At 59.7% G+C, this 22932-nt stretch overlaps 4 protein-coding genes across 16 annotated transcripts; 1 reads left to right on the top strand and 3 right to left on the bottom strand.

Moving 5' to 3' along the window:
* Positions 1 to 13: 13 nt before the first annotated feature.
* On the top strand, positions 14 to 10214 carry CIMIP2A (ciliary microtubule inner protein 2A). 2 transcript variants are annotated; one of them, XM_079112861.1, is made up of 7 exons: positions 14 to 273; positions 7951 to 8165; positions 8254 to 8510; positions 8596 to 8722; positions 9012 to 9106; positions 9673 to 9790; positions 10080 to 10214. In XM_079112861.1, the coding sequence occupies exons 2-7, from the start codon at positions 8069 to 8071 to the stop codon at positions 10175 to 10177; spliced, it is 792 nt and encodes a 263-aa protein (XP_078968987.1). In that variant the 5' UTR covers positions 14 to 273; positions 7951 to 8068; the 3' UTR covers positions 10178 to 10214. The 2 variants fall into 2 exon arrangements, with proteins under 2 accessions (XP_078968987.1, XP_078968988.1); XM_079112862.1 differs by lacking the exon at positions 14 to 273 and adding an exon at positions 5156 to 6013.
* Positions 269 to 5117, bottom strand: STPG3 (sperm-tail PG-rich repeat containing 3). Its single transcript, XM_079112888.1, has 6 exons — positions 3501 to 5117; positions 3277 to 3416; positions 3027 to 3161; positions 2841 to 2929; positions 2271 to 2565; positions 269 to 2184 (listed from the first exon to the last, which is right to left on the bottom strand). The coding sequence occupies exons 1-6, from the start codon at positions 3671 to 3673 to the stop codon at positions 2051 to 2053; spliced, it is 966 nt and encodes a 321-aa protein (XP_078969014.1). The 5' UTR covers positions 3674 to 5117; the 3' UTR covers positions 269 to 2050.
* TUBB4B (tubulin beta 4B class IVb) lies at positions 10159 to 12563 on the bottom strand. Its single transcript, XM_079112829.1, has 4 exons — positions 12420 to 12563; positions 11993 to 12101; positions 11811 to 11921; positions 10159 to 11359 (listed from the first exon to the last, which is right to left on the bottom strand). The coding sequence occupies exons 1-4, from the start codon at positions 12474 to 12476 to the stop codon at positions 10299 to 10301; spliced, it is 1338 nt and encodes a 445-aa protein (XP_078968955.1). The 5' UTR covers positions 12477 to 12563; the 3' UTR covers positions 10159 to 10298.
* Positions 12564 to 16345: 3782 nt separating this feature from the next.
* SLC34A3 (solute carrier family 34 member 3) lies at positions 16346 to 22760 on the bottom strand. 12 transcript variants are annotated; one of them, XM_079112787.1, is made up of 14 exons: positions 21915 to 22760; positions 20940 to 21582; positions 20676 to 20799; positions 20375 to 20461; positions 19812 to 19940; positions 19587 to 19730; positions 19405 to 19516; positions 19136 to 19331; positions 18891 to 18968; positions 18676 to 18754; positions 18441 to 18608; positions 18251 to 18367; positions 18057 to 18181; positions 16346 to 16962 (listed from the first exon to the last, which is right to left on the bottom strand). In XM_079112787.1, the coding sequence occupies exons 3-14, from the start codon at positions 20758 to 20760 to the stop codon at positions 16498 to 16500; spliced, it is 1785 nt and encodes a 594-aa protein (XP_078968913.1). In that variant the 5' UTR covers positions 20761 to 20799; positions 20940 to 21582; positions 21915 to 22760; the 3' UTR covers positions 16346 to 16497. The 12 variants fall into 12 exon arrangements, with proteins under 12 accessions (XP_078968913.1, XP_078968917.1, XP_078968918.1 ...); XM_079112791.1 differs by having other exon boundaries at positions 20940 to 22064; positions 22513 to 22760; XM_079112792.1 differs by having other exon boundaries at positions 21369 to 22760.
* Positions 22761 to 22932: the final 172 nt, after the last annotated feature.

Raw genomic sequence — 22932 nt, 5'->3', positions numbered from 1 at the left:
CGCCTGGAGGTTCTCCGCAACCTCGCGTGCACGTCCCGTGCGCAGAACCGCGCCCGGCGTGCGGATTTCAGACCCGGCATTTTTAAATCTTTTTATAGTCACGAACAACCCTAATGCTGATCTCACAGCAGCCTCTTGACGTTGAGGATATTTTTGCTTGAGGAAGTGACGCGTCTCCGCCCTAGAAGCTCCCTGCCTGGGTCTCACCAGGTGCGGCGCAGGTGTAGGACATAGGGCTTGACCTTCACGCTGCCTGGAATTTGGCTTCTCCAGGTAAAACAGGGACGAAGCCCACACCACAGACTTCTCACATTCGAAAATCCAAACGTGCCTCTAGTGGCGCCTAGGGTCCCTAGCAGAGACCTGGGAGCAAGGTGGGACACAGGGCACGGCCGCCTGCATCGCCATGTTAGACTCTAATTACCGGGCTGGCGCGGTTGGCCCTCACTGTACTTTGAGTCAGAACCTAGGTTCACAGTGTCCCTTGCCCTTTGCAGAGCAGGAAGTCCATCCTGGCTGGTAGTCTCCCTCTGCTAGGTGTGCAGGTGCCTGTACCCAGCATTGTCCGCCAGCTCTTAGCCCTCTATCCCACCACCATGCCCTCCCCCAAGTTCTGATACACCAAACACTACCCCCTTTACGTGTGCCTGTGCTGCTGACGGTTGTTCTACTAGAAATTTTTCTTCCTAACCTGGTCTGTAATCCCAGCAGCTCAGGAGGCTGAGGCTGAGGAGGATCGAAAATTCAAAGCCAGCCTCAGCAACTTTACGAGGCTCTAAGTTACTTAGCGATACCCTATCAAAAGTTTTTGAAAAAGGACTGGGGATGTGGTTCAGTGGTTGAGCACCCCTGGGTTCAATCCCTGGTTTAAAAAAAAAATTTTTTTTTTTCTACTTCTCAGCAGATATTTGCTGATACTTGAAAGTCCCTTCCCCCATGCCCTCCTTCCTCATCCCAGCTGGAGGGGAATGCTTCATTCTTCCAGCTGTTCCCACTTCAGCTTTTGGACCTCTGGAAGTGCCTGGCGGTTCAGCCCTAAGCAGGACTCCTATTCCCATCTGGGGCAGAGCTTCCAAGGCCAGGGCTCCCACAGCTCTATCACTGTTGCTGCCGGCCAAGTTGGTCAGCCCAGGGCTGAGAACACTGGGGATGGACCTCCAGCTGGCACAGGCCTGGAGGACAACACAGGTGCTGAGTACTCAAACTCCCAGGGCTAGGATGTCCTCTGCAAAAAGAGGGTGGTGCCGCCCTCAAGGAAGCAGTTGGGGTAGTTGGTTTGCAAGGCTGAGTTCTGGGCATGGGTGGGGGTAGCGGCTGAAAGGGCACTAGAGCAGAGTCTCCTTTTTTGGAGGAGGGCAGGCCAGTAGTGATGAGGGGACAACAGCAGGCTGCTGTTCCTGCAGGGACAGGGACCTAAGGAGTAAAGGGCCAGGCTATGACTTTGGCCTGAATGTCCTTAGTCCAGGGTTCACAGGTGACCAAACCCAGCTGTGTCCTCAGGTCAAGCTGGTCCTCTGGGCCCTCCCTGGTGGCTTGCCAGGCTGACCCCACCTCAAGGTGGCAGCTCAGGGAACCCCAACAGTTGGCTCCTCACCTCAGCAAGCAGCCTGACCCTTAGGTAGACTGGCAGCTGGACTAGTCCCCTGGGTAGCATGACTGGGTTGGGGTATTCGGCCAGGAAGCTCAGGGTGAGTCCCAGGATGCCACCCAAGATTACCCTAGAGAACAGGGCTCTCTGAAAGAGTGGCTAAGTAGAAACCCCTGGACAGGGAAAGCCAGAAATGGCAGGGAAGCAGCAGGCTTCTTCAGGACAACCCACTGGGCAATGCACAGACAGGCAGACACCGGGAGTCTGGGAGAACCAACTGCATCTCAGTAGAGCAGGGGATGGGCTCTCCTTGTTCACAGCCCACAGAGTCTGCTAGTCAGAAAGGTGAATTAGGGGTGCCTAAAGAGTCAGAAGGCCACGCTCCAAGTTCTAGGAGGAGGCCCCAAGTGAGGCCAGCATTCCTACTAAATAACCAGCCGAGCTGGCAGGGTCCAGCAGGCTCTAGAGCGTGCAGAAGGGGCCTGTGTCATGGCGCTTGGGTCTTCGCACACCCTGGATGACCACTCCGGGCACAGAGGGGAAGCGTGAATTGTAGCAGTCCTCCACATAGTAGGCAGCCGGGCCGGGGGTTCGGGCTGTAAAGAGATAGGGCTAGGAACCCACCAAGAGCAGCCCTCAGCCTTCCACAGTACCCCGCCTCAAGGAACCCAAGCCTCCTTACAGGAACTGAACCAGGAGGCAAAGGCAGGCGAGCGGCTCATGGAGAAGGCAGGTGAGCGCGGGTTCTGCAGACGGTACCCCGGGAGCACGTCGTAAGTGTTGGGGCTGGGGCGCTTCTCTCCCGGAGCCTGCAAAGAAGCCTGGAGCGGGAGATGGGCACGCGGGCCCTTGACCCGGAGCAGGCCTGGGCGGGCAAGGCCCGCAGGTGTCTTGGAGGTGTTTACGCGTCGGCCTCCGAAGCTGAAGGCCGGGAAGGAAGGGTGGCTGAGCGGCCCGTAGTCTGCAGGAGATGGCCACTGCAAGGAGGCAGGAGGCCAGGCTGCAGGCAGGGCCTTCCTGGCCCAACTCCGGGCCTGAGCCGGCAGACCGCCCCGCCCCTTCCCCTACCTGGCTTGGCCACTCGGCCCCCTGGGCTCTGCCTGCGCCTCCTCACCGCCTGGCGGCCCGCTGGCCCCCCTGGCCCCTCCCCGCCACTAGTGGCTTGGTGACTCGTCCCCACCCGGCTCACTGGCCATCCTTGGCAGCCTCCACTACTAGTCCTCCGCAGGACCCGCGAGTGCGCGCTCCCCACCTTTTGCTCTCGGTTGAAGTCAACTTTCTGCGTGAACGGGCTTTCGCTCTGAAGCCACAAGGTCTGCCATGCCCTGCGGCCGCCACCCTCTATGTTGGAGCCAATAGTCGTTGGGGGCTTTAGGGAGGGATGCACCCATTCCCAGGTTGGGGGCAGACTGCAGGGAGCTGGGGCAGGGACACGCACCTCGACCCGGGTACTTGCAGCCAATGCTGTAGTGGGGGTGTGGGGAAGATTCTCTCACCGACGGGTCGGGCACCTCGTACTTGGTGGGGCCGGGGACGTCCAGGTCGGTCAGGATCGGGGGGCGTCGCTCTAGCACTGGCCGCAGGAAGCAAGCTCTGGGCCTGGGTTTCCCCCAGCACTCTGCCCCCTGCCCTTTACAATTTCCAGACCATCCTGGGGGTGGGGTGGTGTAACCAGAACCCTCACTCACGCAGTTCCTTCAGGGTCCCAGTGCAGGTAGGGGGGCACCTCTGGGGGGTGCTTATTCCTAGCCTGAGGCTGGGTGGGGCCCCCTTTCTCTTTCGGGGCCACATCTCATCCTGACTTCTCAACAGCACAGCAGCCTCAGGCCTGCAAGAAGACCAGCAACCACTGTTCCCCCGGCCCACTGGCTACCCCCAGTGCCTCCAGCCTGGCAACACCCCCTGATATTACTGGGTGGGATATAGCGGCTTCTGACTCAGGGGGCCATGGGTCCAGTGTTTGCCCCCATTGATGTAAAAATTTGCCAGGAATTTCACAGCCTTCTGGTCAAAATTCATCCTCCATGCAGAGCTCCCTTCCTGAGGGCAGGCACCGCAGGGCTTTATGACCTCACTGGCCATCATGGGGCCCCTCCGTTGCCAGGAGCTCCCTGGGGAATGAGCACTGTCCTGCCCAGTAGAAGCTGCTCCAGGGGCCCCGCCCAGTAAAAGACCCCTCCCCCAACATGCTGAATCGGGTGGGGAGGGGCTGTCCCGTGGCCAAGAAGATCCTTAACCTGTAGTGGGGCTCCAGGCCCAGCATCCCATACCACCCTCCCCACTTCTGACCCCAACCGTTTTTCCTCCCCTGTACTTTGGGATCACCTGGGGGCTAGACCCCACTTCAACGGAGCTCCTGGGAGGTTTGAGTCCCACGCTGAGGGTGCCTGGGGAGCAGAATCTCTGTTCACCAAGTCCTGCAGGATTCCAGGGGTTGGGCCTAGCCAGAGCACGAAGAGCAGAGGGAGGGGTCTAGGAAGGCTGCCTGGAGGAGGAGGAGGAGGAGAAGCTGCTGCCCCAGTCCTGCAGGACACGGTGAGAACCTGTCTTCCACGTGGGTGCACAGAGGCCAGAAGGAGCCTAGCGCTGGAGGTTCACAGGTGAACTGAGCTGCCCGATGAAGCTGCAAGCAGTAGTGAGCCTCGGGAACAAGAGTGCATCTGGGCACCAGAGCCTCTGGTGCTAACTGGCCCCAGCCCTGACCTCAGCTCTGAACATCAGGCTAGGGGTGTATCTCAGTGGTAGAGTACTTGCCCAGCATGTGCAAGACCCTGGGCTCAATCCCCAGTACCGTAAAAAAGCAACAACAACAAAAAAAACCGTATCCACCCAGAGCAGCCTCTCCAGTCCTCTTCTGCTGCTCTACCCTGGTGGCATTTCTTCCTCTCTGGATCCCTCCCATCCAGCACTGCCTCTGCCTGCCACTCTGGAGGATGGATGGATGGACACATGCTTGAGAAAACACATTGAGATGGGCAAGGGTTCCACCTGGTTGTCCTTGGGCTATGTGTACTTTGAGAACATAATCATAATTGAAGGGGACTGCAGACAACAGCTGTGCAGTGTGTTAGGTCAGAACTTGGGCGACTGTAGGAGAGAGAGCGGAGCAACTGATACGAAGGGCAGCATGGCAAACGGTGATCAATCAAATGGACAAGAAAACTCCACTGTCCCTTAATTCCACCTGTTGACCCTTAACTCCACTGACCTTTAACTCCACCTGCTAATCCTTAACTCCACCTGTCAGTCAGCAGGACCCCCGCCCATTCCAGCCTATAAAGACCTTGGGCAGCCAGGGCCACGGCCTGCTCCCTACCCTTATCCCCAGGGGCTGGGAATTTTGCCCGAGGGCCAAATTCTAAGAAAGCTTGCTTCTGCTGCTTTCTGCCCGATTTTATTTGGCCGCTAACCTTGCCCCTGAGCTTACACAGTGTGCTAAGGAAGCCTTGAGCTGCTGCTGAGGGTCACTCAGTTCCTCCCTGTGGCGGGCCTGGTGGTGGTGAGTGGCACTGCACACACCTTTGGCTAGTATCAGCGAGTTTCTTTAGGGTAGATTGCAACGTCTTGTTCCTGCTTGACCTGCATTAGCAAATTGTGCTCCAAAAGGTGTCTCCCAGCGAGCCTTGGATGCTGCCTTATCAGCATTTCATCAGCATTTCCTTGATTCGGTCAACGTCACCCTGCACTCACTTGTTGACTGGGCTTTTCTGGAACCGTCCACAGTATGTTTGCGTTGTAACCTGTGGGTGGATCACTCAGATCGCATGCTCTCCAGTTTGTAGTGTGTTTTGATCGTTTATGCTAATTTTTTGACAGTGGTACTACTAATTTTTTTCCTATATGATGTCTTCATTTTTATAGTTAGAAAGTTCTTCCAGTACCAGAAAATTTTTATTAGTTTTTGTTCAAAATGGGAAATAATGTGCTGCTCCAGCAGAAAGAACCCAGAGCGCTCACACAGCTGTCCGGCTGGGAAACCCCACTCGGAGCTGACCTCCACAGGGAGGAGGACTGGGGCAAGACAAAAAGCCCACCCTGGGGTGGGGGCTGCTTTTCTGTTGGGTCCTGGGGTGGGGCAGGTGGCCTGGAGGGGAGGTCCCTTTGGGGTTGCAAGAGCCAGTCTCCTCCCAGTCTGTTTTCAGAGCACTGAGGTGGATGGGGCTTCTTTCCAGGACCCCTGCCTTGCCAATAGTCTCCTAGACTGGTGCCTGGGTTAGCAGGTGCCTAGACAGGGTTAACTGGTGGCCTGGCCCAGGGGAGCCCAGCAGTACTGGCCCCTTCACAATGGTTGCCAGGTGACAGGACTCCCTTCAGGAAAGGAGCCACAGACATAGGAGGAGCTGAGCCAGCAAGGGAGAGTCAAGGCAAAATGACAGCTACCCAGAAACATGACCTCTTCACACCAGAACCTCACTACATCCCTGGGTAAGAACTACCTCAGGCTCCAGAGGGAGCCTGGGGTCAGAGCCAGGGGAGGCTGCAGCAGGGCCTGGACTCCAGGGAGTTGAGGGTCAAAGGTACGGGACCAAAGGCCAGGGTGGCCAGGGTGGCCAGGGAGCCAGGCTGAGGCCCACAGGGCTGGGGATCTCTGGAATGGGAAGCTCTGGTTGGGGCTGCAGAAGAGGGCCTCACCCCTCCCTGCTGCCTTGGTGCCAGATACCATACCAGGTGGCCAGCATGTCCATCAGGAGCAGAATCTGGGGCAACCAAACAGCTGGTGGAGGCTGGCTAAGAAAATGCCAGACACTCCTCCATAAACCTCCCGATTTAGAAATGAGATAAGCCTAGACCACTTGGCTCATTAGGTTTCCTCCTCAAGTAAAACATAAAAATCCTAGCCTATAATTCCTGTGAGTTGGGAGGCTGAGGCAGGAGAATCCCAAGTTCAAAGCTAGCCTCAGTAATTCAGTGAGACCCTCAGCAATTTACAAAGATCTTGTCTCAAAAAATTAAAAAAAAAAAAAAGCCAGGTGTGGTGGCACATGCCTGTAATCCCAGGAAATTGGGAGACTGAGGCAGGAGGATAGCAAGTTCAAGGCCAACCTCAGCAACTTAACCCTAAGTAACTTAGTGAGACCCTGTCTCAAAAAACAAAAAACAAAAAACAAAACAAAACAAAAAAAACTGGTGATGTAGCTCATGGGCAAAGTGACCCTGGAGGTTCAATCCCCAGTATAAGTAAGTAAAGACTGGGGAATGTGTGTAACTCAGTGGTACACCCCCCTGGGTTCAATCCCCAGTACCAAGAATAAATATAAAAATAAAATCCTTCCACCGGGTACGGTGGTGCATACCTATACTCCCAGCTATTCAAAGACTGAGGCAGGAGGAGGGCACATCCCAGGCCAGCCTCAGCAACTTAGCAAAGCCCTGGCTAAAAATAAAACAGAAAGGGCTGGGCTGTGGCTCAGTGGCAGAGGCTTGCCTAGCACGTGTGAGGCCCTGGGTTCCATCCCCAGCACCAAACAATAAAAATAAAGCAGCCCTCTGTGGGAAGCACAGGTGCACACAGGTGCACACCTTGGGGGAGGCTGAGGGGCCTGGGCCGCCTCTCCACAACGCTCACTGGTGGGCTGGCTGGCACAGAGGCAGACGCTAGCCTTGCCACCTTTTCAACCACTGGGCCTGTGTTAACCTTGGCAACTTCTAAAAAGAAGACCATTTAAGGCTGGGGGTGCACCTAGCGTGCTTGGAGAGTTGAAGCTCTGGATTCATCCCCAGCACCACAAAAGGGCAGGGGGGCAGATAATTCAGCCAAGATGGTGGTGTTGCCCACAGTCCCAGCTCTTTCTAAGCTGCGGCAGAAGGGTCATTTGAGCCGGTTCAAGGCCAGCCTTAGTGAAACCCTGTTTCAGGAGGGGGGAAAAAAATTCACTCCTTGGGTGATCACATAGGCCTCTGGCAGGGCTGAGCACCTACCTAGATTCCCCATGTGGCTAAAGGACTTCTCCCCTTCAAAGTCCTGACCATACCTTCCTGCTGGGACCAGTTTGTGTATAATGGACTTCCCTCTGCCTGGGTCCTGTGCAAGGACAAGTCACCATCCCTGGACTTGCTTCTGCAGGACAGAGCCCCCTACTTCCCTTGTCTTTGAAGGGAAGACAAAGATCAGAGGGGGTGGAGGATGGCAGGGCACAGGGTAGAAGACAGTCTGGTGGCAGTGATAACAGCAATCTCACCTCTGGGCAGGTGCACTCTCACTATTTCAGCTCCAGAGCACCAGAAGACAGCTTCCCCAACCCCCATTTTACAGGTGAGGTCAGGCAGCTGCTGAGTGGCAGGCAGGATCTGCATCCTGATTGCAAGGGCCTTGCCCAGGGATCTTCTCTTGCCAACTGGCCCTGCTCCTCTTCCCTCTGCAGCTATGCCGGCTTCTATCCACAGCTGCGTTACCAAGTGGGGAACACCTATGGGCGCACCACAGCACAGCTGCTCACAGACCCCAGCGTGCAGAAGAGCCCATGCTCCGTTCTCTCCCCTATGTCCAAGCCCAGGTTCATTGAGGACTTCAGCAAGTCTAAGCCCCCCTTCGTCCCTTGCCGGGACCTGAATGAGCCCTATATCCCCCACTACTCTGGTGAGCTGCTGGCCCCTGCTCCATGCCCTGCCCCTTCCCATGCCTACCTTCCTGCCCACGTGGCTTACTGGCTGCCATGTCTGTACAGGTCTGAAGCCATACAAGAACTTTGAGATCCTGGGCCAGCTCCCGGCCCAGGAGGTGGGCGCACAAGGGTCACCAGAGAACATATCCAGACAGGTTCTGCTGCCTGCAGGTTTCATGCCCTACCCTCCCTACCCCCCATGCCCACCTGGCAGAAAGGGGTACTCTGGAGACTTGGGACACCCAGGCCTGCTGCTGGCACATGGAGAAGATGCCTGGAAGACCACTGCCCCTGTCCCTGAGATTCCAGGGCAGTCCCAGGTGACTGGAGACACTGGCGTTGGACTCAACCCCCACCCAGACCCAGGTGGGAGCTGGACAATGACCTGCTCCTCTCCCGCCCCAGCTGTACCACTGCAGGAGGGACGAGTACCTGCCCCCACCCGGCAGGCAGGAGACCCTGGATGTGGGCAGATTTCAGAGGCTGCCCCAGTTGGACCACCCCAACCTGATCCAACGCAAGGCCATCTCAGGTGGGTGCTAGGGACCTGGGCTAGTCCCTCACTAGGTCACAGGGGCCCAGATGAGATGGAGGGGATGAGGGACTAAGGCTGCTGCCCTGGCCCCTTCCCTACTCCCTGGAACAGGCCAACCTGCCCTGCCTCTCAGGAGGTCTCCCTGACCTGCCTATGCCCTCTTGGCCTCAAGACAGTCACTGATGTTTAAGCTGCCCAGCTTCCCCGACACACCTGGAGGCAAGTGGGTATACCTGAGGAAAACCAAGGGGACTTGGGTGGGGTCCTGACAACAGCCCACCCCCAGGCTATGCTGGCTTCATCCCACGGTTCACTTGGGTAATGGGGATGAATTACCGCGATGGAGTCACACAGGCTATGGATGAGTTCGACAAGAACCAGGTAGGAGAACACCATCCAGGCTGTTCCCAGGTGCCCCACAGGCCCCTGAGCTAGGCCGACATATCAGTCGCAGCCCCACCCGGCAGCACCCCCAAAAGGTAACAAGGACAGGCTTCCAGAGGCTTGGGGCAGGAAGGGTCCCACCTGGCCCAGGGACCCCCATCCTAACAAGGTCTGGTCCTCTGTCGGATATTTTTACAAGAGCTGGGCAAACAGGAAGACCCATGAGCATCATCACCCTTTTCCCAGAGAAAAGGGACATGGTGGCCCTTACCTAGTCCCAGCAGAAATAGGACTGCAGGGCTGGGGACATAGCCTGGTTGGTGGAGAGCCTCGTGAGCACAAGGCTCTGGGTTCAATCATTGTCCACGCCCCCCCCACCAAAAAAAAAAAGATTGCAAATTTAAGGCCAGCGTGGGCAACTTGACCAGAATGTCTTAAAATCACCGTGACTCCAGCCATGGTAAGTCACTCCTGGTAACACACCCTGCCAGCCAGCCCTTTGGCTCACAAGGGGGGGTTGTGGTGCAGGCAGTGCTTATCAGCACCTCTCTTCGTCTCCCCAGTTCCTGTTCAGAAATCCAGTCTGTGCCTTGGGCGAGAGGTTGCCCAAGACCCACTGGCCAAACACCACCATCTACAACAGCCAGGGCCTGATCCCATTCTACATGGGCTTCATCCCACGTAAGCACTGCTCTCTGCTACGGGCCACTGCTCGCGTCCCAGGTCTTGCCTTGGGCATGTGTGGGGGTTGGGAGGCTGGGGCCCCTGGTCCTTCATAGGTGTCACAGTCCTGCTGCCTGGCCACATCATCCCACCATTTCCCAGACCCGGGAGGGGTTCACCAGCCCTTCCTATTGAATTTCTGGAGAGGTCAGTTGGCATAGGATTGTGCTTCCCTGGACAGACCAGGCCAAGCGAGCCCCCAGGCATGTGGCAAGCCTAAGCCAGCTGCAGCCTTGCTCCCTCACAGACATGCAGGACAACTATGCACTGACCTTTGGCAACAGTACCCGCAAGGCCTACCGCAAGGAACTGGAGAGGCGAACCCACACACTGAAAATGCTTTAATGGTGGTGTCTGTACAGCATGTGACGTTAGACAGAGGACAGCAAGTGCACAGTGAGATATGGCCTGCAGAACAGCTGAATGAATAAAGAGTTCACACTGCTTCCACGCTTCACAGACAACTCTAGGCCACCTCCTCCTCAGCCTCCTCCTCAAACTCGCCCTCCTCCTCCGCGGTGGCGTCCTGGTACTGCTGGTACTCAGACACCAGGTCGTTCATGTTGCTCTCAGCTTCAGTGAACTCCATCTCGTCCATGCCCTCACCCGTGTACCAGTGCAGGAAAGCCTTGCGCCGGAACATGGCAGTGAACTGCTCCGAGATGCGCTTGAACAGCTCCTGGATGGCTGTGCTGTTGCCGATGAAGGTGGCGGACATTTTTAGCCCCCGGGGTGGAATGTCACAGACAGCTGTTTTCACATTGTTGGGGATCCACTCGACAAAGTAGCTGCTGTTCTTGTTCTGGACATTAAGCATCTGTTCATCCACCTCCTTCATGGACATGCGGCCCCTGAACACAGCAGCCACCGTTAGGTAGCGGCCATGGCGGGGGTCACAGGCGGCCATCATGTTCTTGGCATCAAACATCTGCTGGGTGAGCTCGGGTACCGTCAGGGCCCGATACTGCTGGCTGCCTCTGCTGGTCAGGGGGGCGAAGCCGGGCATGAAAAAGTGCAGGCGGGGGAAGGGCACCATGTTCACAGCCAGCTTCCTAAGGTCAGCATTGAGCTGGCCTGGGAAGCGCAGGCAGGTGGTGACCCCACTCATGGTGGCAGACACCAGGTGGTTAAGGTCACCATAGGTAGGTGTGGTCAGCTTTAGGGTTCTGAAGCAAATGTCATAGAGGGCTTCATTATCAATACAATAGGTTTCATCTGTGTTTTCTACAAGCTGGTGGACTGAGAGAGTGGCATTGTAGGGCTCGACCACTGTGTCCGACACTTTGGGGGAGGGCACCACACTGAACGTGTTCATAATCCTGTCTGGGTACTCTTCCCGGATCTTGCTGATGAGGAGGGTCCCCATCCCAGACCCAGTCCCCCCACCCAGGGAGTGGGTCAGCTGGAAACCCTGCAGGCAGTCACAGCTCTCTGCCTCCTTCCTCACAACATCCAGCACAGAGTCGACCAGCTCCGCGCCTTCTGTGTAGTGCCCCTTGGCCCAGTTGTTCCCAGCACCACTCTGACCTAGGAGACAGAACAAGTTATCATTCTTGCTAAGTATGTGGTCACTGCTGGTCCCCAACACACATACCAAATGACATGTCGAGGTTATGCCCTGGAAATAAGGAAAATGAATCCCAAGTGATACAACAGCAGCCTGCCCCACCAAAAAATTAAATCAGGCGCCAAAGTTGAAGCAGCTTAATAAACCCCTCCCTGGGAAACCCCAGCCAATTCCCAAGGACGGCCAAGCAGCCAATGCTGTACAGAGATTACATCTACCCCGCCTTGCCGGAAGGTGGACAGCTGGGCCTGCCTCCAAAGCGGCTTTAGGCAGAGACCGAGTGACTCAGAGGGCAGGAGATGACCAGGGGGCCCCAGGTCTCTAATTCCAGCAGCAGTGACCTTGGGGCAGCCCCTTAAACTTCGAGCCGCCCAGGTTACCAAACCTTGCCCGGTCCCGACCCCTATATACCGAAAACGAAGTTGTCTGGTCTGAAGATCTGCCCAAAGGGGCCCGAGCGCACCGAGTCCATGGTGCCAGGCTCCAGGTCCACGAGCACAGCGCGGGGCACGTACTTGCCACCTGGTGGAAGAAGAGAGTGTCAGCGAGGGGAGGCCCGCGGGGTCACAAGAGGGACTGGAGCGGGGTCTCACCGGTGGCCTCGTTGTAGTACACGTTGATGCGCTCCAACTGCAGATCGCTGTCCCCGTGGTACGTGCCAGTAGGATCGATGCCATGCTCGTCGCTGATCACCTCCCAGAACTGCAAGCGACGCGGGCAGGCCGGGCAGACGCAGGCTGAGTCACGGCGGCCGGTGCGCCGGGAAGCGGCCCCGCCCCGGATGGGCGCGGCGGGCCCTCCCCTCCCCCGCCCGCGCGCCCCGCCGCCAGGTCCATAGGGCCTAGTAGTCTGCCGCTGTCCCCGCTAGCCGCCCAGGTACGGCCCCGGCCCCGCGCGGGCACTCGGGCCGCAATGCGGGGCGCCGCCAGGCCAGCCGCTGCCGCCATCTTCCCCGATCGGCCGGCCGGTCTCCCTCCCCGCGGGCTCGCCCCACCAGGCCGCACCACCCTGTCCCCGCACCTTGGCGCCGATCTGGTTGCCGCACTGCCCGGCCTGCAGGTGCACGATCTCCCTCATGGCGGCGGCGCGGGAAGTAAGACGAAACGAAGAGCGGAAGAGCAGACGCGCAGAGTGCTACAACCGACGCTCAGCCAGCGCTTATATACCCACGGCGCCCGCCTCCACCAGCCCTGGATTGGGCCTCCAGAACGAGGCCGGCAAGCGTCCTCATACGATTGGCTACATTGCCATCAATCGAGCCGCCTAGGGTCGGCCTTCCCAACGACGTCGACTTGTTATTGGCCAGGAGCAGTTGCGGACCTCCCTATCACAATTCCCCCCCTCCTGGCTCGACAGTGCCGCATCCATTGGGTGTTTCAAATGATTGATTTGTCCTCCCATTGGCTGACTTTCGGAAGCACGCCGACAGGCTGGCTCTATTGGCTGCGCGGGGTTGGCGTCCTGGTAACCGCCGCAGTGCAGCGGGAGACGCGCGGGGAGGGGGTGGGCCGCGGGGAGTGGGGCGCGGGCTTCCGGCCGGAGGAGGGGGCCGGGAGCGGGCGGTGTAGGCTGGGCCCGGGAGGGGCCGACGGTGCGCCTTCTCGAAGACAGCCGCGACGGAGGGCGCGGCACCGGGGCCCGCGCTGGCGGGCTCGATAGGCCCCGTCCTGCGAGGCCTCCAAGCCCAGGCGGGGTGCGAGCCGTGAACGGCTAAATTCCAGGCGGCTTGGTGTCCGGCGAGGGGCTGGGTCCTCCGGGCGCGCAGGGACCCCGCCCCCGCCGCCCCTGCGGCGGCGCGCAGTGTTGTGGAGACGGTGCTGGCCCGGCGCCCGTCGCCTTGGAGCCGCGGCCCAGGAGCGCGGAGCTGCGTGGAGACTGCAGGGCCCGGCATGCCTGGCCTTGACTGTTTGTACTCAGGAGGGAAAACAAAACGCGTAAAGCAAAAACAGTTAAAGGACATGTGGTCGCACCATCAGGCGCTTCAGAGCAGTGTATTTGCGTTGCATTTTTGTGACATTTTAAAAGGGATGAATTACACCGTAGGGTCTGCCCTGCCTGGGCATCTCTGGATCTGGCTTTCTGGGTGAACTTTTTACCCTTTGCCTACCAACACAAGGGTACTGGGGACAATTTCTACTTATCTATCTTCTGGAGGAAGTGCACCCCCTCCTCACCACATAGTGCGCGATACCACCGTGTTGTTTTGGTGTCCAATGACTGAAATATTGTCAGAACCAGCAGCCTCCTGAGCCTACGTAGTGACATCAGCATTTTCTTACCCCCCCCAGCCCCCGTGGTCTGTAGTTTCAACTCTTGGGGTGTAAGGGGCATTCTGTTGCCCACTTTTGCCTTCCTAACTCAGGAGGTGAGTCAGCATGTCAATGCCAAGCAGTTCCAGCAGGACCTGGGGGATGAGCCCCCATCTGGACAGACTGGTCCAGGAGAGGGGTTGGCCATTGACACAGGACCCATCCTTCAGAAGCGCTGCAGTCCTACAATGGCATGTGGGGTTTGCAGGGTCATTGCCTGGCATCCTAGGGTCCTCCTGGTGCCCACTGCATCCCCTGAGTTGGCTCAGCGCCCTGCAGAGTAATTTAGCTGCCTGGGCAGTAGACAGGAAGGCCATTTAAACCGGTGAAGCAGGGAGAAGTTCGTTTTCCCTCCCCCGAACAAAGCCCTGCCAGTCTGCTCATCAAGATGTTTGGGTCCCCAGCATTCTGGCATCCTGTTAAAGCCACCTCACCCCCAGTCTGTGGCCTGAGGGCCCATCCTCACTAGAAAAAGCCCTTGCTTCCTTGACCAGTGCCCACAGTGGTAGGAGGTCAGCATGGCACCCTATTTAACAGGTCATAGGATGTAGGTTGTGCCACCTCCCTGCATGAGTCAGAGCTGTCCCTAGCATGAAGCTGTCTACCTTGCCCCTTATGTTGCCCTTGTGAGGTGGACTTTAGTCAGGGATAAGACAACAGAAAAGCTGGGCACAGTGGCTCGGGAGGTTGAGATAAGAGGATCGCAAGTTTGAGAACAGCCTCAGCAATTTAGTGAGACCCTGTCTTAAAAGAGCTGGAATTGTAGCTCAGTAGTAAGTGCTCTTGGTTTCAATCTCCAGTCCAAAAAAAAAAGAAAAAGAAATATAGCAAAAGACTCCCTGTGGCCCTTGGTGGGGGCCTGAGCTCAACAAGGACAGTGAATGCAGAGCTGATGGGGGGAGGCCGTGCAGGTCCCCACTCTGAACCACGGTGCTGCTGCCCGTAGGGAGAGGAGGACAGAACGGACCAGGAGCGCCTGATTCTGGGCCTGTGGCCAGGCAGGATGCACAGCAGAGAAGGCCTAAGAGAAAGGAAGCAGGGCAGGAGGGGGCCTGGGAGCACTGGGCACCTGCCCTCCCCCTCCAGCCGGCAGCTGTTGGAGGCGTCCACAAGGAAGGCTCTGTTTACTGGTGGCCATGGTCCCAGTGGGAGGGTGCGTTACCACCAGGCAGGGGCAGCAGGCAGACAGTCTTTGTGGCCTTAAAGCACCCTGTAGTCAGCCTTTATGGGAGCCTCTTCCGCCCCGGAAGGAGAGGTGCCCAGGGTGCTTCTTCCTATCTCCTATCCCAAATGGGTCTCCCTGGGGAACCAGCCAGGCCCAGGGATATCAGAGGGACCTGCAATCTCAGGTGGAGGAATAAATAGGCTGGGGTGCGTGGGCTTGCCGTGGAGAGGGCTGTCTGTCCTTGCTGAAGCCCACCCCTGCACCTCGTCGGGTTTCCAGAACAGGCAGTTCCCTCCTTAGTGAAACCCAGGCCTCCCAGGTGTGTGTGGGGGGAGAACCTAGAGAACATCAGGGGCTAAGGGGACAGAGGACCTGGGGGGATGGGGGGTACTAAGGGAACCACAGAGTAAAAGGACAGGGCCACAGGCAAGAAATGACCCTGGGGCTTCCCCAGGCCTCATCTTCCTGACAGCCACATCCCATACCCACTAGTCTGGTTAGGCAAATCCCAGAGGGAACTGGGAAGAAAGGTTCTGGGCCAGGAGAATGTGAGTGGCAGATGGGCAAACCCCCATGTTCCTGTTGGGGTCGCCTCCTGGGTTCATCCCCCCACACCCCACACACAACTTGGTGACTGAGTGCTGAGGTGGCCGAAGCATGCTTTCCTTAAAGGTAGTGTGGGGTTGGTGGGATTTGGGTGGTAGGCAGCCCAGGGCTGTAAGTTGCCGGAGCTCCCTGTAGCTTCCCTGGTGTCCAGTTACCTGCTGGCGGGCAGACAAGCTTCCAGTGTGGAAACCAGACCACAGAGCCGGAGGCTCGGGGAAGACAGGAACACCCAGCTAGCACCCCCATGCCTCCTGGGGCGCCCCTGCCCTCTGGGGGCATCCACCCTTTCCCCAGGCCCTCATGACCTACAGGGCTCCCATCCCCTCCCAGGGAGACACTGGCTCTGCCTCGCCTTCAGTCGCAGCGGCGGTTGCGCAGGTGGAGCAGGTTCCTGTGGGTTGAGGGGCGCCCCCTGGCGACATGGGAAGACCCTGGTCCAGCCCTCTTGTGCCGCCCGGGCGCTGCGCCCTTCTCCAGGAGCAAGGACCAGGAGCCGTACCTGGGGGCCGGGGGTGGCACCTCGAGGACAACTTGGTCCTGGTCGCAGCTCCCTCGCCCCCTCCTCCACGGCAACGTCATGTGCCCGGCAGCCTTCCCTCCAAGCACCCGCAGGCGGTGCAGGGGGACACCGGCTGCCCTGCTGGCTGGGCCCTCCAGCAACCTGGAAGGGCGCAGGCCGGTTCAGACGAGGCGAGCTCTCGTGCGGGAAGCCTGCCCCTGCAACCCCCTGTCTCCAGGGCCATGGAGAGAAACCCGCTGCACCCTAGGACACGACGGGTCACTTATGCCCAGTCCCTGAGGGTCGCCGGGGGCAGCATCCGTGCTGCTGCTCCTGGGAGAGAAGACCACGCACTACTCTTGGGTACTGGGTAACGGGTTCATTTATTTTCAAAGGGGCTGTGGAGGCTCAGGAGTCTCTACACCACAGCCCTCCCCCAGGGGCACCTGGTAAGCTTGCTCTCAACTGTGGGACCCTGAGGCCAGCGGAGCTGGGGTGATCTGATGTGGTGCCCACCCTTCACAATTGCTGGGAAGCCAGGATCTCGGGATTCCCATAGCAGTGAGCCTCTTTGGTGGTGGTCTGAGGGGGGCCACAGGCCCTGCCAGGGCAACAGTGAGTCACCAGGCGGTCCCAGGGCTCCAGAGAATGAAGCCAGAGGGGCAGCCAGGCCCAAGATTGCAGGCAGGGGGGCAGCCAAGATGGCCGTCGCCGCTGTAGAACATTAACTAGGATGACAAGGAGCACCAGCCCCACCAGGGGAGCCCCAACTGCAGCCAGCACCGCGCTCCCTGCCAGGGAGAGCCCAAAGGCTGCCAAGGGCAGCAGCAGGAAGGTGAGGAGCAGATAGACAATGGCCACCCAGCGGTAGCGGGCAGTCAAGTCTCCAAAGCGCTTGGCCAGTGGGACGGGCAGCCGTAGGGCGGGCACCAAGTACCACAGCAGGATGCCAGCAAGATTGAAGAGGAAGTGGATGAGGGCAACCTGGAGGGTGGGATGGCAGAAGGGTTAGCAGCCTGGGCCAGGTAATGTGGGGTCACCTGGGCTCCCAGGACCTCTGGCCCTCTCACTCTGCAGAAAGGGCCTAAGTCTGAAGCTTGTCTTCACATCCCGCTCAGAGACTGAGGTGGACCACCTGGGAGGGCAGGTTCAGGCCAGGTGTGGGCACATTCCTACTGCACGGCCTCCTGCACACACCTGGGCCAGCCCCAGTGCAGCGACTGCAGACCTGCCACTATCAAGGCATGTCCTGCCAGGAGGCCCAGAGTCACATGACCAGAGAACACAACCACTCCCGGAGGGGTGCAGTCTGGCAGGCTTCTGGAAGGGGGTGGGGCAGGGCCCTGCACTGGGAGGGTCTGAGTGGACAGCTAGGGCAGGGTGGGGACGCAGGCTGGAGCCGAGCAGGGCCTGATCATCACTTCCTGCAAGCAACAGCCCAGTTTGATCCAGGGTTTAGGAGTTCTGTCCAGGCGCCTAGGCAGAGGGATGCTCCAGCCAGGGCAGTGGACCAGAGTGCTTTAGAACAGGAGCAACACAGGTCTGGAAGCAGGGCGCAGAGCTGGGGGGTCCAGAATTGGGGGAGGCACTCTGGAGATAGAACCGTGGCCGGGCACAGGTGGCATGGAGTGCCCAGCACAGGTTGGTGGGCCTGAGAGATGGGGCTGGAAAGGCAGTGCCTCATTCAGGGGACCACCTGTTGTGTTCAGGTGATATATGGGAAGGCTGCTGTTCACAGGAGAGGCCTTCTGGGAGCCCCAGAACAGAGACTGGGAGCTGGGAGCCCCCCGAGGCCATGGCAGACCTCCAGGGCTCACAGTGCAGAGCACGAGGTGGATGGTGGAGGAGCAGGGGCCACACAGGGGAACCTGGGGGGGCTGCCAAAGGGAAAGGATTGGAGGTCATGCTGAGAAAGCAGCACTAGAGAGGACAGGTCTCAGGAGGAAGAGCAGGGACTGGGACCGTGAGATGCTGCAGGAAATGAGGGGTCCAAGGGGGCTTGTGGCTGGAGCCCAAGGAATTCAGGGAGAACCTGGGCTGTGGCTAGGGAAGGGAAGGGAAGGGGCCAAGGGTGGTACCTGGACGGCAAAGAGCAGCATGTCCGCAGGGCTGGCCAACGCAGCCAGCAGGGCCGTGGTGGTGGTGCCGATGTTGGAGCCCAGGAGGAGCGGGTATGCCCGATCCAGGCTGATTACCCCAACACCTGGAGAAGCGGGGGTCACCACAAGGTCCCATCCAGAGGCCCCCCAGCTCCACCACCTCCCAGGCTCACCCATGAGCTGCACGATGGCTGCGGTGAAGACGCTGCTGCTCTGGAGCAGGAAAGTCAGGCCGGCGCCCACGAGGATCGCCAGGTAACCACCAAGCCAGCCGAAGGGGAAGGGGAAGTCTGGGGGTGGGCGGCCAGGTCACGGGCATGTCCCTGCCCTGCTCTCGGGTCCCAGGCCCAGGGACCCCCCCACCTGCGTTGATGACAGTCCTCACGGCCTGGGCGACACGGCCGCGCAGCACAGAGTGGAGGAGCTTGACTATGAGGACCAGGCAGAGGCAGAGCACCAGCAGGGAGCCCGCCAGCAGGACGCAGCCCACGGCCAGGTCTGTGAGCGCCGAGCTGGCAAACAGGTGCTGGCCTGGGGGGTGGGGAGGGCAGTCAGGTTGGCCCCAGCAGGGGCGGGGGGGCAGGGCGGGGGGGCTCACAGGGAAGCCTGTCCTCGGGGGCTGTGCTGTTCTCAGTGCAGGGACCGGAGGCGCCGCATGCGTTGCTGGTACCCTGGGTCTGGGGGGCAGCGGGGGAGGCAGAACTCAAGACAGGTCCAACGGACAGACGGAGCCCAGAGGACTCAAGGGTCAGAGTGGGTGGGGTGATTTGGCAGATCAGAGGTCAGGCGAAGGACTGGTATGGGGCACCTCACCGTCTCTGCCCTGACGCCGCACCACCGCTTAATGAGGCTGCTGTTGGTGGCATTGCCGGAGATCACACTGCCCTCCAGCTGGGGTCAGAGGGGTCGAGATTCGTGCTCAGGTGTCCACAGGGTCAGTCCTGCTCTGCCTACTTATGCCTTCCCCTCCCTCCTCGGCCCCTGTCCAGGGCAGGGCTCCCCCTCCTTCCCTTCAGTGGCCAGACCCGCGGGCCTCCTGAGGATGTGGCCGATCTCACCTGCACAATGAGGTGTGTCAGCGGCTGTGTCAGAGCCTTGAGGATGCCAGGGGCCTGCCCGCCGGGCTGCAGGCTGGCGGCGCCCAGGACCAGCTCGCTCAGCCGCTCCAGCATGGCTGTGGCACTCTCCAGTGGCAGCAAGACCAGCACCGTGAGCCAGTTGAAGACGCCGTGCACCGCGGAGCCGCTGAAGGCCCTGGACCCGTGGGCGGCCGTCAGGAGGCTTGGTGGCTGCGCAGCCCCCGGCCCTGCCCCCAGCCCCGACTCACCTGCGAAACTCGTCCGGGTCCCCAGACTGTGCCATTGAGACCAGGGTGCTGGTGACGGACGTGCCGACATTGACACCCATGATGATGGGCACAGACACCTGGACGGTCAGCACTGTGGGGGCAGCACGTCAGCCACCCACTGCCCACTCCCACCACCACGGTGGGGAAAGGGGCACACTCACATTGGGAGGCCACCATGCTGACCACAATGGAGGAGGATGTGCTGGAGCTCTGTACAAGGACTGTGACCAACACGCCTATGACCAGTCCGGCCACAGGGTTGGACAGCACCACGCTGTCCTTGAAGATGTCTCCAGCCATTTTGCCTGTGTCCAAAAGAGAGTTTCATGGAAGCTGCAGAGGGCTGACAGCCTGCACCTGCCCCCACTGCCCATCTGGTCACTTACTGCCTAGGAGCTGGAAGGCAGAGCTAAGGATGTCCAGGGAGCAGATAAAGAAATAGAGGCTGCCCAGGAGCCCACAAGTCTTTAGGAAGCCGATGCCCAGCTGGTGTAACCTGCTGGCCACGCCGAGTGCTGGGAACACAGAGCAGCGCTGTCCTCAGCCCCCCACCCTGCCCCCGCAGCCCTTCCCCTCTGCCCAGCAAGGACGGGCCATCTCTTCTCTGTCACCCCAGGTGGAGTCCAGAAACCCTTCTGTTCCATGGAACAGGATCCCTTTTCCTCCTCTTAGGGTCCCCAGGGCAGGGCAGGGACTGGCTCCCCACTCCTGTTCTTTGGCAGTATGGCCAAGCCCACAGCCCCAGGGAGGAGGAGCAGGGAAGGTCAGCAGGGTGGCCCTTCACCTCAGGGCAGGGCAGGTGGTGAAGGGCAGAGGTCTCCCTGGGCAGTGGCCTGCTGGGTGAGTTTCCATGGGGCCTGTCTGGGCAGGAGTCACCCTGCACTCTCTCTTCACAGACCTGGGGAATAAGGGACCTGCTACCTGCCACCCCTGGTACCCAGAGGCCTACCTTTCAGCTGGCCAGTGTCTTTCTGCTGAGGAAGGGCCCATGGGTCCATGGTCCCCTCCTCTAAGACTGGGACAGAACTGGAGTTTCCTGTAGGGTGGAGTCAAGTCCCCAAGAAGGGGACAAAACAGGGCAGGCAAGAGGAGGGGCTGGGCATGAGGGGCTTGGGGCAGAAGCAGGAAGAGGAGGGGCTGGGGCTCCAGCTCTGACCAGAGTGGTCCAGAGCCCCTAGGCTCTTCAGCCAGACACCCTCCCCTGCTCAGGTGTGCTGTTGGACGTGGGTATTCCCTGAGGCTCCCGGTACCTGCATTTCTCAGACTCCAGTCCACCAGGTCAATGGTGTCCAGATTTGGCGGGGAGACCTGGTCACTGGCGAGGGAATTCGGCATGGATTTGGGGCAGGATGAGCCTGAGGTCCAAGCTCAGATCTGCGGGGGAAGCAGTGGAGAGATGTCTCCTCCCCACCCCCGCCACCCCACCCTGCCAATCAGCTGAGCTCAGGTCCTCAGACCCAGGCCTGGCTCTGCCCCTCACCCCCCCGCACCTCACAGGGGGTGGCTGTAGTGACCTCAGGTAGCTGCCACGATCGCCCAGTCCAGTTTGGGGGCGCAGAGTCGAGAGGGCCCTGTCTCCCAGCTCCCTCGAGGGTCCCAGCTGGAGGAAGCCTGGCAGAGGCACAGGGTTCCCGGTGCCACCGGCAAGAAGTGTTCGGAAGCTAGGGAGCCCCGAGACCTCTCCTGTCAGGTGTCACTGGGGACACTGCGATGGTCCCAGGGTAGACTTTGGCATTTGATACCAAACGGTGACGTCTCCACTTGATAAAGGCCCCACCCCCAGGATGAGAAGCAGGGCCAGGGGCTTGGGCACCCGCGCACTCGCGGCTCCTCTCCCCAGCTCTGCACCTACTGTCTGCGGGGCCCGGGGCTGCCTGTCCCAGCCCTCTACTCTGACGCCCTCCCAGACCCCTGGACTCAGGTCTGGAGGGCTTTCCTGTCACCCCTCCTTCCTGTTTCGGGCTGGCCTCACTTGTCCTGAGATCCTGGGGGCCCAGTTGAGGCCTAAGCCCTGGACCTGGCAGTCACCAGGCCTCCATGTCCTTGGCAGGGGCTTGGTTCTGGGGGCTCCTACCTGCGTGAGTGTTGAGGGGCACCTGCGGGGAGGAGACAGAAGGAGCAGCTGCAGGTCAAAGATCCGCTGGGTGCGCACATGACCTGCTGTGTGCCGAGCCCATTAATGTTTACCCAGGAGCCGAGGCCCCCGAGGGGAGACCCTGCCCGGTTCCAGGCCAGGGGCCTGGTGCGGGTCCTGGTCTCCTGGGGCTAGGAGCTCTGAACCCCCAGCCCAACTCTCTTGGAGTGGGTGCCTCCCAAAGATAGGTCCCCTTTTAGGTAGGGGCATTGTGGGCTGGAGGCACGAGGTCCTCCAGTAGGTGTCTGTGTGACCAGTGGCACTGCGTTCCACCCAGGCAGGATGCTGGTGCCCTGCGGACCACGTCCCAGGCACCCCGCCCTGAGGGAAGGTAGCAGGAAGCCCTTGGATGTACATCTGCAGGAAGGACAGGCTTCTCCAGGTGGCCTGGGAGGCACCTGGCCAGGGTTTGGGCCCTGGTTCAGGGGAGAGTGCAGCCTGGCCAGGCTCTCAGCAGGCTCAGCCCCAGTAGTGGCCAGTGAGCTTCAGGGCACGGTGTCTTCGTCTGCAAAGAGGGAGGGAGGAGGGCAGAGCCCTGCCCCAGGCCACACTGCCCAGCTGCTACCTGACCCTCCACTTGAACACTTCTCCTCAGCTGATGCTGATGACCTGACCTATAACTTGTAGGATGCCCTTTCTTGGGGTCAGACCTCTTGCTGCCCCTGGCTTGCGGGCTGGCCCTTTCCCCATAAGCCCAGTTTCCCCAGGAAGCCTGCTGGCCCCAGCACCCTGCTATGCTCACTACCCATCCCCACCACCAGGTGCCTAGGGGACTTTGCCCCAGGGAAGGAGGAAGCCTCTGTCCACTCAGCAAATTCTCTTTCCTCCCCATTCTGCCCCCCACCGCATAGGGGGCCCTCCCAGGGACCCTGAATAACAGTTCCTTCCCGTGGGGATGAGGGTGTTACAGCCTGGTCTTGTGGGGGTGGTCGTCAGTGTCCATAGCCTCTCACCCCTGAGAAGGGTCTGTGTTGTGTCTACCAGAAGGCAGAAGGAATCTTGGGATGGACCCAGCCTCCCTGGGCTGGCCCTGCCCACAGCACTCCTCTGCGTGCCTGTCAGGGTGGTTGGTGGTGGTGTGCTGTGGAGACCCCCCCAGAAGGATGCCTGACTCGCAGTAGAGCTCAGTGAACATTGTTGACAGACAGATTCACAGGGCTCCTGTGCCGGTCAGGGATGGAGGAGCTGGCCCTGCCCACCCTCCTGGCTCATGCCTTTGGGCAAGAGAGGGAGGCCTGCATCCCCTCAGGAACAGCTGGTGCCCACAGCCTCTTAGGAACCATCATCTGAACGAATCCAGGCCTGGCTGGTTTGCAGGGGACTCGGACAGCAGCAGCGCAGCTGGCACACAGTCAGGGAATCTGGCGGGCGTC

This window comes from Sciurus vulgaris (assembly GCF_902686455.1).
Source record: "Sciurus vulgaris genome assembly, chromosome: 15".
Classification (NCBI taxonomy): domain Eukaryota; kingdom Metazoa; phylum Chordata; class Mammalia; order Rodentia; family Sciuridae; genus Sciurus; species Sciurus vulgaris.
This window is presented reverse-complemented; position numbering and strand designations above follow the sequence as displayed.

What these genes read in the sequence shown, in the direction of transcription:
- STPG3 (XM_079112888.1), bottom strand. Translation starts at nt 3,673, where the DNA reads ATGATGGCCAGTGAGGTCATAAAGCCCTGCGGTGCCTGCCCTCAGGAA. An exon ending in AAGCCGCTATATCCCACCCA is followed by an intron (nt 3,417 to 3,500) that starts GTAATATCAGGG and finishes GTCTTCTTGCAG; the next exon opens with GCCTGAGGCTGCTGTGCTGT. An exon ending in TGCCTCCTGGTTCAGTTCCT is followed by an intron (nt 2,185 to 2,270) that starts GTAAGGAGGCTT and finishes ATCTCTTTACAG; the next exon opens with CCCGAACCCCCGGCCCGGCT.
- CIMIP2A (XM_079112862.1), top strand. Translation starts at nt 5,958, where the DNA reads ATGACAGCTACCCAGAAACATGACCTCTTCACACCAGAACCTCACTAC. An exon ending in CCAACGCAAGGCCATCTCAG is followed by an intron (nt 8,723 to 9,011) that starts GTGGGTGCTAGG and finishes GCCCACCCCCAG; the next exon opens with GCTATGCTGGCTTCATCCCA. An exon ending in ATGAGTTCGACAAGAACCAG is followed by an intron (nt 9,107 to 9,672) that starts GTAGGAGAACAC and finishes TCGTCTCCCCAG; the next exon opens with TTCCTGTTCAGAAATCCAGT.
- TUBB4B (XM_079112829.1), bottom strand. Translation starts at nt 12,476, where the DNA reads ATGAGGGAGATCGTGCACCTGCAGGCCGGGCAGTGCGGCAACCAGATC. An exon ending in GCAACCAGATCGGCGCCAAG is followed by an intron (nt 12,102 to 12,419) that starts GTGCGGGGACAG and finishes CGTCGCTTGCAG; the next exon opens with TTCTGGGAGGTGATCAGCGA. An exon ending in ACCAGACAACTTCGTTTTCG is followed by an intron (nt 11,360 to 11,810) that starts GTATATAGGGGT and finishes TCTGTCTCCTAG; the next exon opens with GTCAGAGTGGTGCTGGGAAC.
- SLC34A3 (XM_079112792.1), bottom strand. Translation starts at nt 20,760, where the DNA reads ATGCCGAATTCCCTCGCCAGTGACCAGGTCTCCCCGCCAAATCTGGAC. An exon ending in CCCCGAGGACAGGCTTCCCT is followed by an intron (nt 18,609 to 18,675) that starts GTGAGCCCCCCC and finishes CCCACCCCCCAG; the next exon opens with GCCAGCACCTGTTTGCCAGC. An exon ending in AGCCATCGTGCAGCTCATGG is followed by an intron (nt 18,182 to 18,250) that starts GTGAGCCTGGGA and finishes CCGCTTCTCCAG; the next exon opens with GTGTTGGGGTAATCAGCCTG.